We start from the raw sequence: 13030 nt of genomic DNA, 5'->3' as shown, positions 1-13030 counted from the left end.
CCACAGCGATCGAGGCAATGGAGAAGTACCACATTGAGAAGGTGGGTGCATATATCCAGACATTCTGGATTAAGACTGACGTTCAATAGGACATTGCGCAATATATCAAGAAAGAAGTCCGCCACCCTCAGAACCCCCCTCGCTCGCCCGCAGCGCTGATACTTAATCTAGTTCGATTCGCGGAAGGGAGCCACCTGGCACTGTGTTGTCGGCCGGAACTTTGGCAGTTTCGTCACTCACGGTGAGATGATCTCCAATAGAGGACCCCACGGGACAGATGCTGATATTCGTAACAGAGACAAAGCACTTCATCTACTTCTACCTCGGACACTGTGCGATCCTCCTCTTCAAGACCCAGTAAATCTGTTATTTGCAATACTTTAGGATCAACATATCCTGCACAATCCCTGATTTCTTCAGCGATCTTCTTGTCTTCGTGTGATCACTTTCTGTTTGCGGGCCAGTTGTCTCTTTTGCCTTGGAATGCCGTGTCCCTCTGTATACAGTATAACGATGCCTTGATCAGCAATCCTGTGCACCTGTCTCTAGGAATTAGTGTAGCACGGCTTACTGTAACCAAGCCAGTACAACCTGATGATGTAGAGGTCCCAATTTGGCCTTTGCACATAAATGATGCACGAGCCCAACCTCCTTCAACATATTCACTCACGCGAATGCACCCCGAAGAGTTTAGTCCATCCAGTTTGTTTCTTAGATATAGAACTAAGGCATTAGAGAAATAGTACTCTGAATTAGCGAAGGAACCAGCTGTTGTTGCGCTTGTGATACTTAAAATGGGCATGCTTTGGTGTCACAAAAAGCGTGATACGAGGGAAATCTTCCACAATGGCCATTGCTTACCAGTGGATGTCTAATAACCCAACAGCTGAAATTTGGCTCAATATGACTTGGGCAAGCCCAAAACTCGTTCACCAATATAGTTACATATCATCTCCCGACTCACTGGAGCGATCCTAGGGATGAACACTTCACGGAGATACCTTTCCACATGATACTCCTTTGCATATCCCATCCCTCCATGTACCATAACAGCTCTTTCACATGCCTCAAAGGCAGCCTCCGCTGCGAGATATTTTGCTGTATTAGCGTATTCCCCTCCACCATACCCTTCGTCATACATTCGAGCCGCATGGTATGTCATTAGGCGGGCCCCCTCCAGTTTCATCCAACTCTCTGCAAGAGGGTGCTGAATAGCTTGATTTTTTCCAATGGCACGCCCGAAAACCGTTCGATCGCCGGCGTAGATAGCTGCTTTTCGCAAAGCTGCATAGCCAAGACCTAGAGCCTCGGCACCAATGAGAATACGCTCAGCATTCATCCCATGTATGATCATTTTGAATCCTTCATTTTCTTTTCCAACCATATCACTAGCCGGGACCCGCCAATTGTCGAAAAAAAGAGTGTTCGTGTCGACTGCTGCACGTCCCATTTTGGGAATTTCTGTGATTTCGACGACAGATGGATCAAGGTCGGCATAGAAAAGTGATAGACCTTGTGACGGCTTTTGGACTTGATCTAGAGCCGTGGTTCGAACGAGTATAAGGATCTTTTGCGCGTTTTGGGCGGTAGAGATCCAGATTTTCTGACCCGAAAGGTGATAATAGTCCCCTTCTTTCCGAGCCTGAGACTGTAGCTTCAATGTATCCAGTCCAGTATTTGGCTCAGTGACACCGAAACATGCCCTTTCCGAGCCAGCAATTAGGGGCTCAAGCCAGCGCTTTTTCTGCTCCTCTGTGCCAAATTTAGCAACAGGTTCCAAACCAAAGATATTCATATGCACCGACGAAGCAGCTGCCATTCCACCACCAGACTCGGAAATGGTTTGCATCATTATAGCGGCTTCAGCAATGCCCAGCTCGGATCCGCCATATTTTTGCGGTAAGCAGATACCGAGCCAACCATGCTGAGCAAGCTCCTGGTGCAGCTCGGTGGGAAACTTTTTGCTTTCCTCTTGCTTGAGCCAGTATTCATCGGAGTAGTTACTGCAAATCTTGGATATTGCTTCGCGGACAGTCCGCTGGGAATCGGTCAAGTCGGCATCGTAGTTCTGGAGGTACTCAATTGCACGGGCATGGCCATGAACATGCCGCAGACACCTGGTGAGATTGGAAGATGATCTCAGCGGGTGCCTTATCACCGGCCGTATGCTGGACACCCTCAACTTGGAGGATTTAGTAAGTCATGCATTTCCCGCACCGGTGAGGGGGAGAGACAAACAGGAAATTTGCACGCCAGAGATGCCATCTCGATCAAACAGAGATCCTGAATCACAGTTTACTTCTGCCAAAATGTCTTTTTAAATACCTTAAGCCACGGTTGACCCGAATATATCTAAAGAGAGAATGCCGAGTGCGTCACTTGTTCATTGGAGCCAAAAGATACTCTAGTTCGGACATCGGTGCCGCGGTCCGAATGCCCTCCCCGCTTTCTCCGAATGTGGAGCATCTTCGGCGCAAAAGCCCGAAGGCCTCCCTGGAAATCTGTTATTGATCGCAATGCCATCGTATGACCGATGGAAGATAGGTAATTACCGGGAGATTCTAAACTCCTCGCTAATATCACCACTTTCGAGCACTGAAAGGGGCTGTCATTTCAGATTTGTGTATAACAATAATCGGCGGGGAAAGACTCCACTGTCTAAAAAGAGTCCTAGAGTTCGAAGGGACAAACTAGTATTTCTAGTAATGTTCCGCAGAAATCGCATAGACCGGTCCTTCTCTTCTTTCTGACGTTCTGACGTTTTCCATCTTCATTTCATTTCATATAATCAACAGTAGTGGATTGCCCACAATTCACTTCAAGATGAACTGTTTGACTCGCACCCTACCCAGTCCGTCATCGCCATCCGCGGTCTTTAGGTCTCGCATCTCTCTCATTGCACGCGGGAACCACACAGGTGCCTCGCGCATCACTCCCAGTGGCCCATTGGCAGGCGTCAGAATTCTTGACTTGACACGGGTCCTTGCAGTATGAACCCCTCGAACGATATGGATTGACGGCTTCTGGGTATCTGACCTCGATAGGGACCATTTTGCACTCAAATCCTTGCAGATTACGGTGCAGATGTAATTAAGGTTGAGCATCCACAAGGCGGAGTATGTTAACCTTTATCTCTTACCTCACCATCGAAGTCGTCCATCTCTAACGTCGCATGCAGGACGACACGCGCCTTTGGAGAGAGGCAGGTGAGGAGAATATTTGGAAGCCTGAAGCTACCGGAACTTCACTTTATTTCAACGCCATTAATCGAAACAAACGTTCAATTGCCGTCAATCTGAAGAATGGGAAAGGGAAAAACCTCGTCTTGGAGTTAGCACGCCAGGCAGACGTCGTGTGAGTTGTGTGACAGCCCATGAGGCAGTACTCTGTCATGGTTGCCTGACATTATACCATTGGTACTAGGGTGGAAAATTTCATTCCTGGAAAATTAGATCAGATGGGCCTCGGATATGATATTCTGAAAAGCATCAACCCGTCTATTATTCTGGCTAGTATATCGGGTTTGTCGTCACACTCTTTGAAGTTTTCTGGGACTCTAATAGGTTGCCGTTACTTTCAGGTTACGGTGCAGACGGTCCCTATGCCCAGCGTGCAGGATACGATGTGATTGGAGCGGCCGAAGGTGGTTTGCTCCATATCACCGGCGAAGCAGACGGCCCTCCCACCAAACCAGGCGTTGGCTTAATGGATATGTGTACGGGACTATATCTCCATGGCGCAATTACGTCTGCATTGCTTGCACGTGAAAAGACCGGCTCGGGACAGAAGATCGATACCTCACTCTTCGAAACCACGATCTCGATCCTTGCGAATGTAGGGATGTCTTGGATGAACCTTGCCAAAGAAGCGCAAAGATGGGGAACAGAGCACCCCACTATTGTGCCTTACGATGCATTCAAAACGAAAGACTCGTATTTTGTCATTGGTGCGGTCAATAACAGGCAATTCAAAAACCTGTGTCTACGCTTAGGACACGAGGATCTGGCAAACGACCCTCGGTTCCTAGACAATAATTCCAGAGTCCAGAATCGAAAGGATCTGAAGCGCATTCTGAGTGAGTCCTTTGTGTTAGGGACAACTGAAGAATGGGAAAAGGCTTTCGAAGGAAGTGGGATGCCTTATGGTCCTATCAATACCCTAGAAAAAGTATTTTCGCATCCGCAGGCTCTAGCGAGAAGGATGGTAGAAGACGTTGGACAGGATGCAGCAGTATCGGGGAAAATTAAGGTTCTAGGTATGTCTTTTGCTAACCATCGGACATGACAGTATCTCGCGTTTGCTGATCATATGAAACGCAGGTATGCCGGTCAAGTTCAGCGGGTCAAAACCATCAATCCGGCAAGGTCCACCATCGCTGGGACAACACACAGACGAGGTGTTGCAAGAGCTGGGATTATCTTCTGACAAAATTGCAGAACTACGCAACGACGGGGCAATTTGATGATGTGAATTGGATGCTATGTGATGCATGACCTTGTATACATCAATTGCAGGATCTATTCATCCAAAAAGGGCTAGCTTTCAAATCGCTCCTGCGCCAACCCTAGCATACAGAACCTACTCCTCCTCGAAGATGACCTGACCGAAAGCATCCTGTAGTTGTCACCCAGCCAATCGTATTTCAGTAAATCTTCAGGCAGCATCAGGCATCCACAATCGACTGAGTTAAAGTTGGACAGAGAATCACGTGCCCGCCAAGCTGCCTCGCCACAAGCGCAATGCCGCTGCCTTGATCTTCGGTCTTTCTTCATCTCCGGCCAACTGGTCTTCTTCTTGCTATTGCACCCGACTTCATCATGGCTATCTGTATCACGTTTGGCATGCACGGTGAGTGTGCCTGTCCCGACTGGCCTTGTTCCTGGATTCGGCTGCAAGTGGACCTACCCTTCCCGTTCCTGAATAATGAAGCCATCCACCCCATCCACTTTATATCTAGCTCCTCTCTACTGAACTGGCGACCACAACAACTGACATGATCGCATCCAGAGTTTACCTCCATGCTGGAGGGCTATGAGCACGTACGTGCCTATTGCTACAATTGTGAGTGATTCTCATGTTGCTGTGGCCTAGTTGGCTGGAAGCTCTCTTTGAAGCTTCCAGCCCACCTTCCAATCGCCCGCTAATCAAACTTGTTCTTCCAGGCCAGCACTGGAATGGTCACTGCGTCAGCCGATGGTATGTATTTATTTCGGCGCCCCCCACGGTCAACTATCGAACTGGACAAGCTAACTTCTCTCGCAGGCCTTGGTTTACCCTCTGCTTTGTGGTAAGCTTCCTCAATTCAAGCCAACTCACCATGGAATACTAAGGTCATTAACCCATACCTCAGCCTATCCTTCCGCTTGCCATACACAAATACAAGGTAAACCCTCAACCTCCTTTGACGTAAGTCTCTGATGTTGATCCCCTTGCAGGAGGTGACTTGCCACACCTGCCGATTCACACAAGACCTGCGGTAGGTTAATTTTTTTTTGCCCATCGAGCTTTTTATGTTGGTGAACTAATTTCCATACCAGCGACCGGCCTGACATTACTCCCGAAACACGGCCCCCTCAGGGAATGAACTATGGCCCGCAACCGCCTCCACAGGCTTATGCCTCTGGAGGGTGGCAACCGCAGCAGCAAGGGCCCCCGCAAGGGGCTCCTGATCAGAAGCTGCAGTCTGAACAGCCACAGAAAACAGCCGATCAGTATGTATAGATAATGGTCGAAGTGTGGGTTCTTGTGGGAGGATGACTGCGGGGTTGTTTTACTTGTTCCTATTTTCTATGCTTCCTTGGTTTGATGTGGCAAGGAGTCCGAAGACAACTGGGTGGCTTGAGCGGTTGAACGGAAAGAAGTGGGCGTGCAGATGCAAACTCGGGTTCTCTGCCTATCTTCAAGGGTCGGATTCCTTCTCTGTCGACGGCGTTCTCTTATACTTTTATCGGAATCAATATTCCCTATGGCGTCACAAAGCTATTCAAGCTTCAATTCGTACGAAAAGTGGTATCATTAGGTAAACAGGACTCTAGGTATGGCGGGGTATAGGAAGACGCAAAGGACAAGAACAGAATAATCGCAACACCCAGAAGAGTCCGTCCTCCGACAAGACAGCAAAGCCTCAAGGAGACACCACCGAAGCCTCCTTGGCTTTATCATCGCCAACTTTCTCCGTCGGCGTCACAACACCAGACCTTGAAGCGTCCCCCTCAGCCTTCCGACCCCGATAAACAGCCATCGGCTTCCTACCCATCAGGTCCAAGGTCATAAGCCGGGCAGTACGTATAATACTCTCTCTGCCCTCATAAAGCGGGAAGATAACAACCCCACAAAGTGTACAGAACAACCAAATCAGACCGACAACAACCCATCCCGTAAAGAACTTCTTGCTGAAGACGTACGACGTGCCGTACATGGGGATGGGCCAGAGGATCAGAAAGGCAAAGGTCATGAACACAGTCAGCGTGCGAGAGTACAGTGCTGCGCGGTCGAGTTTGCGCGCTTCCTCTTCTTTCTCGGTGCTCGGTTGGATGGGGTCGGTTTCGCCGGGGACGAGCTCTGGATCTACGTGTGCGGCGGCGGCGACTTCGGTGTCGTCAACTTTGCGGATTGCGCGCATGGATTCGTAGTTGTAGTTTTGGGTGCCGAAGGCGTAGGTTAGGATTGGCACGAAGACCACGGGGCTGAGGAGGGCGGCGACGTTGCCGGCTAGCATGGGGTAACTATATCTTCATGTTAGTCGACGTCGAGGATGGTAGAAGCAAAAGGCTCACTTGGATCCGGTACTAGTGACCGTCAAGACACCGTACTCCTTCTTTGCAGTGACCAGCCACGCGATGAGAGACACGGCCAATCCCAGTGGCGGCGAGGCAGCAGCCGCAATCCAATTCTGTCCCTTCCAGAGGAGAGTCATAGCTCCCGGGAAGACAGCAGATGAAATGATAACACCCATTAGCAGGTAGAGATACCCCATCCCGATACCAGCATAGGCAAGGCCAGTCGCAAAGCCAGCCATAATAATTGAATAAACAATACAAGACATGTGCGAGATCCACACCAGCTTCTTGCCCTTGGCTGCAGGTTCGATGTATGCTTGGTAGATGTCGTATGTCACGATGGAGGAGACGGCGATCAGCTGCGCCGAGAAAGCGGAGGTCACGGCCATGAAGATCATGAGCGTCGTGGCTACCGCGCCGCTGTAGCCGAGGAGCTTGACGGCGGCGAAGGGGAGCACGAGACCTGCAGTCACATCGTCGGGGCTGATGCGCTGGGTTCCTTCTAGGGCCAGCGCGGAGATTCCCATTGTGCTGGCGCAGAGCCAGGGAATCGCAAACCAGCAGAGACCGCCGATGACATAGCCGGGGAATGCGTGGACGGGACTTGCAGCGATGGCTATAATCATGTCAATTAGGGAAAGGACGAGAGCAAGGAATGGCTACTAGATACCTTTGTTATAGTATCCATTGTCAAGGAAAACAGTGCTGGGTCAACTACGTTAGTATAAAGCCGTCATAGATGAGGACATTCAACGAACCCAAAGTTTCCTACATTGCCATCATCAGTCAGTAAAGATCAGAGCAGATAGCCGTAGCGCCTCTTACCGATCAAGTTGATCACCCAGAAAATCCCACCCTCCTTCGAGCGCATCGTCAGATAACTCCCCTCTGCATTCCCTTCCACAGGATGCCTCTTCGCAGCCGAAACCAAGGCATCATACATTTTGCCCGGCGACCCGAGGTTAGCATTAGTCGCGTACGCCGAAAACGCGAAGAGGAAGATCACGACCAAGATCACAACGGTGTGCATATAATCCGTGATGAAGGTCGCCTTGATCCCTCCGAACAGAGTATACAGCACGACGCCGATGGGAAGCAAGAAACAGGCCGCGGCGGTGTTCACGCCTGTCAGGGCTGTCATTACGGCTGAACCACCCGTGAGTAGCATTGCTGTGACGAGGATGTTGGTCATCAGGCAGAAGACGATGAAGACGACGTGGACGGTTGTTCCGTAGCGGGCGCGGATAACTTCGAGGAAGGTGTGCGCATTGGGGGCTCGCCGTTTTAGTTCAATAGCCAGGGTTGCGAAGAGGAGGATCTGAACGGTTGCACCTTTTACACGGAACAGTTAGCCCAATCCGTTGATTCTCGGATGTGGGAGACCAACCTGATGCATAGAAGAACGGGCCCGAGATGCCGTACTTGTACGCCACGGCCGACGACTGCAGCAGAGTCGCCGCCCAGGTCCAGCTGCTCACCACAGCGGCCGCGACCAACCCCGACTTGACGGATCGTCCGGCAGTGGTGAACATCTCAGAGGTTTGGACTTCATACTGGTAGCTATTACAAGAGAATGTCAGTGGAGGTTCACACCGGCAAATTGGAAAACACTTACCGTTTCAAAGCCCAGGTAATGAAAATCATCAGCAGCGCAAACGCAAAGCCGAGTCCCAGGATAATGCCATAGCCGAACGCCTGGGAGAGGGGCGCCACGAACTGGACCTCCCCAGACATAGCTGCTGTGGAGTCAATGGATACGGCCAGATGGTGTGCGCACTTCAGTATGGGCTTTGTCAATAGTACAGAAGCTGTCGGTCAAGTATGTAGCGGCAAATCAAGGGGCTGATGTCGAGTGCAAAGTACGACCGCGAAACGCAGTTTGTATAGATATGGATACTAATGAAACCAACAACAGGCACCACGAACTAAATATATACGAGCTACATTAACACCAGGGCCGGCAATTATCCTGCCACCCGCTCCGAGTTCGCACGATCCGGGGCACGGCATGGTTCGTCCTGGGGTAGGTTGAGATAAAGATACGGAGATTGGGCGATAAGGGGCCAGACGGTGGAGCATAGGTTCTCGTAATAGGTGATATGGAACAGGCGTGGCCGGCAGGCACACGAGCAAGAGCGGCCGACCGGATCTCTCCGCGTGGAGGATTCCCAGCGGTGCGTTGGTGGGCAGGGAGCGCGTCGAGCGGCCTTATCAGGTCTGTAGATCGCTGGGCGGTGGTGATTGGCTGGCTGGACCCCGGCGAGATAAGCCGGTTCCGATCCTCATTTCGGCGGAGAAGGGCTTGCTGACTGTTCCAGACGGAGCGATAACCTGGCAGGCCTTGCGTGATGCTGTGTCATGCTACGGACCTGGTGGAAGGATCCCCGATAGCGGACGGGACATGTTCGTGATTCACTGGCATTTGTCGGTTGGGTTTACACCAGAGACGGATTGGTTAGCTCCATTACGCATGTCAATACAACGAGCAGATCGGATCGATTGATCGAATACGGTCCTACAAAGAGCACCAGCAGAAGACTCTGGTCCCGAATGGTTCAATGCAGCACGTTTCACCTTCACCCGGTAAATATTGTACAGACATCCGACAACACAGCCCACCCTCGGTGGTCAATTCTCGTTCAGTCAACCGTTGCTCGTTCCAACGAGCACAATCGGTAGTCTGATCTACAGAACATCCCCCCTCAGCAGTCGACGTCGTCAAGCTTCCACACGAGAAAAAATGATGCCAGATCGACCTATGCAGCGGACAGGTCTCCAACGGCGGTCTTTTTGCAACGCCCCCACACACATGCCATAAGAGAGAAAAAAAAAAAGAAACGGAACCATGCCAGGACAGGAGGGTTCCAGCGCCACCACTCGGATCAAGGGAAATGACCGGAAGTCACGGGGTATAGGAGAAAGAAGGGATTCGCAGGAGGGAGAGATGGAGAGAGAGTCGAAGATGGCTTCACACAGCCCGTGTCGAGGAGCAACTACGTATCAAGGCCGACGCAACACGCTCACGAGGAGAACTTGCGGGTGATCTTGGCGATGACTGTGGAAGAGAGATATCAGCTTCGATCGATCGAGAAACCACACTCCAATGATAAGAAGAAGAAAAAAAAAGCTTACCGTGCAGACCAACGACAGAGAAAATGAAACCCAGGCTCAGCACCAGGACGACAACGGGGTCGACGCGCAGACCGGGGCTCTCATCGGTGTACAGCTTCAGCATCGTGCCGGACGAACCACCCGCGCCAGCGGAGCGAGTCGAGCTGGGGCGAACATTCCGCAGCGTCTCCTTGTGGTCCGCAGCCGCGCGACGGCGCATAGCGGCGCGAGGACCACCGGGAGGTGTCGGCGACGAAGGACGGCTGACGGACGAGCCGGTGGCGGCAGCACCGGAGCCGGAGCCAGGGGACTTGGCGTCAGGGCCTGACTCGGCGCCGGAGGTGAGAGGGGAAGCAGGGCGAGGGGAAGCCTAGAGAGATTGTGTGTCAATTTTGCAATGCCATTGACTGACAGCACAAGACCCTTCGATGGGAAAAGACACAGCGGACTGGGTGTCTATCCGGGTGAGGCATTGGCTGCTGAGAATAGAGAAACTTACCATTGCGAGTGATGGGATTAGAAGGGATTGGGGTTGAGAAAAGAAATGCCGTGCGCTGGGGAAAAGAAAGAGAAGGGAGAGGATGTCCGGACAAAAGAGGAAAGGAGGTTGCGGAGAGTGACAAGAGGCCACGATCGCGGATCCGCTAGCTTCGCACCCACGTGACCTTCCCTTCTCCAGATTGGACCACTTCGGCCAGCGTCCTCTCTGCTCTCTTCAGACAATCCTGTCCACTCTAAAATGTTGTGGACAATACTTGGAATTTAGGTCTTTGGGTAAATTCGCTCCCATGAACGATATTTCAGAGAGATATAGAGTAACACGGCAGAACAAATTCTTCGTAAATTTCGACCAGTCACTTAGACTGCAACACACACACACACACACACACACACACACACACACACACACACACACACACACACACACCCAAAAAGCGCCACAGCTCCGACGCAGGGGGAGGTATCATACCAAAATACAGGCTCAATGTCCAAGCTGTTCATACAAAGAGAACTCATATCACAAAAGAAAAAGGGAAAATAAGACGTGACGCTCCTAATTTCAAACGCCGGGGGGGATATCAACTATGTAAACTAAAAGAAACAAAAATATCACCACGCTATTTTTTGACCATCAAATCTCGCTAGTTCGAGGAATCAGGAATCAGTCGATCATCATCCGAGACGCAGCGGCGCCTCCAATGTTAGACGATAGTTCCGTCGTCTTTTCCTCCTCGGGTGTCTTCTTCTTGTTGATGTGTGGCCGGAGACCACGGTTGAAGTTGTTGGCGCAGATGCAGGCATTGATGATGGTGATGACAATCAGCATGAGCGTGATGACAGCGAAGAAGGTCATCGAGGGCCGAGCCGGTAAATACTGGGTGAAGGTTGCGGGGGAATACATTCGATAAAGCTTGAAGCAGAAATATGCCATGGCTGCGAAAAAGAGCAGCTGCAAACAATGTGGTTAGGATCCAAGTTCAGATGGGTTGGAGCCAAGGTACGGGGACTTACAATGATGACGACCATACCAAACATGCTTTCGCGTCGGACAAACAGTGCAGCACATGCCAAGATGATGATAGTCACCGGGATGGCAATGATGGTCAGGATGAACTCAGCATCGAGATTGGCCGACACCACGACGAGAAATTGTACGGTAAATCCGAGAAAGAAGAAGAAATCGAACTTGAGCAGAGCGATGTAGATCTACAGGATGTTGGTCAGAACTTTTCCTAAGCACAGTACCGTCGGAACTAACCTGGTAGGTGAGGTAGCGACGTTTCATGCGCAGGTCCGCGCTGATATGCTTGTAGATCGTCCAAGCGAATTCATCATACAGCTTCCATGCAACAAATGTCATTAGGATGGTTCCCAATGCCACGATGCATGGAATGATGATCAGAAAAGGCTCCGTTTCTCCCCAGACACGATCGTTGGTAGCGCCGTTATCAACCAAGACGCCGGCGGCGTTGTGGATCTGCCGCACCTGCACGGCGCCGTAGATGAGAAGTCCAACGTTGCAGGCGCATAGTCCAATGACCTGAATGGTATTCTTCATGCGAAGGGCGTCATATACCAGCACCAACTCGTAGATGAATCCGAAACTGTACAGAGCCAGGAAAGTGGGGATTGTTTTGGCAGCCGGGGCATCGCCGTAATGAAGTTGGATCTGGAAGTTCGCAAAGATGTAGCTAGAGGTATCGTTAGTGATCGGAGAGAACCCCCTCTCAAAAAAGCCGGAAGCTGGACATACCATTGGAGTCCGAGAGTGACGATGGTCTGGATGAGCGTCACGATCGCGAAGGACCAGGTCCATTGCGTATTCGGTAGGTAGCATTTCCGGGTAGTGGACTTGGGCTGCACAGTCGTATGCGCTTCCCTAGCAATAAACACGTCCGAATCTTGCCGAAAGGAAGGGTCGAATGAACCCCCCTCCCAGAGGGAGGCGTGCGACCCGTGAGACGGAATCTTGGCGAAGTGGCCCACCGACGAGGTCGGTGGCACCACGCGGTGACTTGGAGGGAGAGACACTGTGTTGGTATTGACCACCTGACGGTGGTTTCGTCGACTCGTAGATCAAAAAGGAGGGGTCGTCACTGCGACCAGGCTGGACGGTGACGGTTGAACCGTCCGGAGGCTTAGTGGACGGTGGACGGCTTCGCGGGTGCGTTGGTCGGGAAAGGATCAGGAGTCAGCCCGGAGTGGCATCGAACTAGGCGAAGAGCTCTCGAACCAGCCGAGATGAGCGAGCGATGGGCGATCGGGAAATTTCTTCTTCCCTTCTTGTTTGTGCCAAGAGACGGGGTGGTGTGGTGTTGATCGGTCGGTAAGGCGGATGGATGGATGGATGCAGGAGGGATGGCGTTGGCCTCCTGAAAAGAACGAGTGACGGGTGGGGGGGAAGGGAAGGAGAGAGGAGGAAGCACCGTTTGGGCTTTTGGGGGAGGCGAAGGAGGAAGAAGACAAGGGGCCGTCTGTCCGGGGTTGGGCATTCCACAGTCGGGCGGGTCGCACAGCTACTACCTACGGTGTATGTCTAGACTTAACTCTCATTCTCTCTCTCCATCGTCAAACCTTGCACGCCTGGTTCCTGGTGGGTCGACCCATCGATGGGCGACAGGCACAGGTACGCCATCCGC

At 51.5% G+C, this 13030-nt stretch overlaps 5 protein-coding genes across 5 annotated transcripts; 2 read left to right on the top strand and 3 right to left on the bottom strand.

Moving 5' to 3' along the window:
• Nucleotides 1-2823: 2823 nt before the first annotated feature.
• Nucleotides 2824-4462, top strand: PFLUO_LOCUS7233 (uncharacterized protein; the record flags this gene model as incomplete). The annotated part of the gene is made up of 6 exons (XM_073784854.1): nucleotides 2824-2830; nucleotides 3073-3116; nucleotides 3179-3354; nucleotides 3424-3521; nucleotides 3581-4255; nucleotides 4320-4462. 6 exons carry the CDS (start codon nucleotides 2824-2826, stop codon nucleotides 4460-4462), a joined length of 1143 nt encoding a protein of 380 aa, XP_073641268.1.
• A 955-nt stretch (nucleotides 4463-5417) lies between these two features.
• On the top strand, nucleotides 5418-5721 carry PFLUO_LOCUS7232 (uncharacterized protein; the record flags this gene model as incomplete). Its single annotated transcript, XM_073784853.1, has 2 exons — nucleotides 5418-5476; nucleotides 5538-5721. 2 exons carry the CDS (start codon nucleotides 5418-5420, stop codon nucleotides 5719-5721), a joined length of 243 nt encoding a protein of 80 aa, XP_073641267.1.
• Nucleotides 5722-6124: 403 nt separating this feature from the next.
• Nucleotides 6125-8513, bottom strand: PFLUO_LOCUS7231 (urea active transporter; the record flags this gene model as incomplete). The annotated part of the gene is made up of 5 exons (XM_073784852.1): nucleotides 6125-6725; nucleotides 6777-7395; nucleotides 7605-8111; nucleotides 8167-8339; nucleotides 8395-8513. 5 exons carry the CDS (start codon nucleotides 8511-8513, stop codon nucleotides 6125-6127), a joined length of 2019 nt encoding a protein of 672 aa, XP_073641266.1.
• Nucleotides 8514-9799: 1286 nt separating this feature from the next.
• Nucleotides 9800-10392, bottom strand: PFLUO_LOCUS7230 (Arf guanine nucleotide exchange factor sbh1; the record flags this gene model as incomplete). The annotated part of the gene is made up of 3 exons (XM_073784851.1): nucleotides 9800-9834; nucleotides 9912-10260; nucleotides 10390-10392. The coding sequence occupies 3 exons, from the start codon at nucleotides 10390-10392 to the stop codon at nucleotides 9800-9802; spliced, it is 387 nt and encodes a 128-aa protein (XP_073641265.1).
• Nucleotides 10393-11052: 660 nt separating this feature from the next.
• Nucleotides 11053-12207, bottom strand: PFLUO_LOCUS7229 (uncharacterized protein; the record flags this gene model as incomplete). The annotated part of the gene is made up of 5 exons (XM_073784850.1): nucleotides 11053-11340; nucleotides 11403-11597; nucleotides 11650-12082; nucleotides 12145-12170; nucleotides 12199-12207. 5 exons carry the CDS (start codon nucleotides 12205-12207, stop codon nucleotides 11053-11055), a joined length of 951 nt encoding a protein of 316 aa, XP_073641264.1.
• Between the last annotated feature and the right edge of the window lie 823 nt (nucleotides 12208-13030).

Source organism: Penicillium psychrofluorescens, assembly GCF_964197705.1.
Source record: "Penicillium psychrofluorescens genome assembly, chromosome: 4".
NCBI classification, from domain to species: Eukaryota; Fungi; Ascomycota; class Eurotiomycetes; order Eurotiales; family Aspergillaceae; genus Penicillium; species Penicillium psychrofluorescens.
The sequence above is the reverse complement of the archived record's forward strand: the minus strand, read 5'-3'. Positions and strand labels throughout refer to the sequence as shown.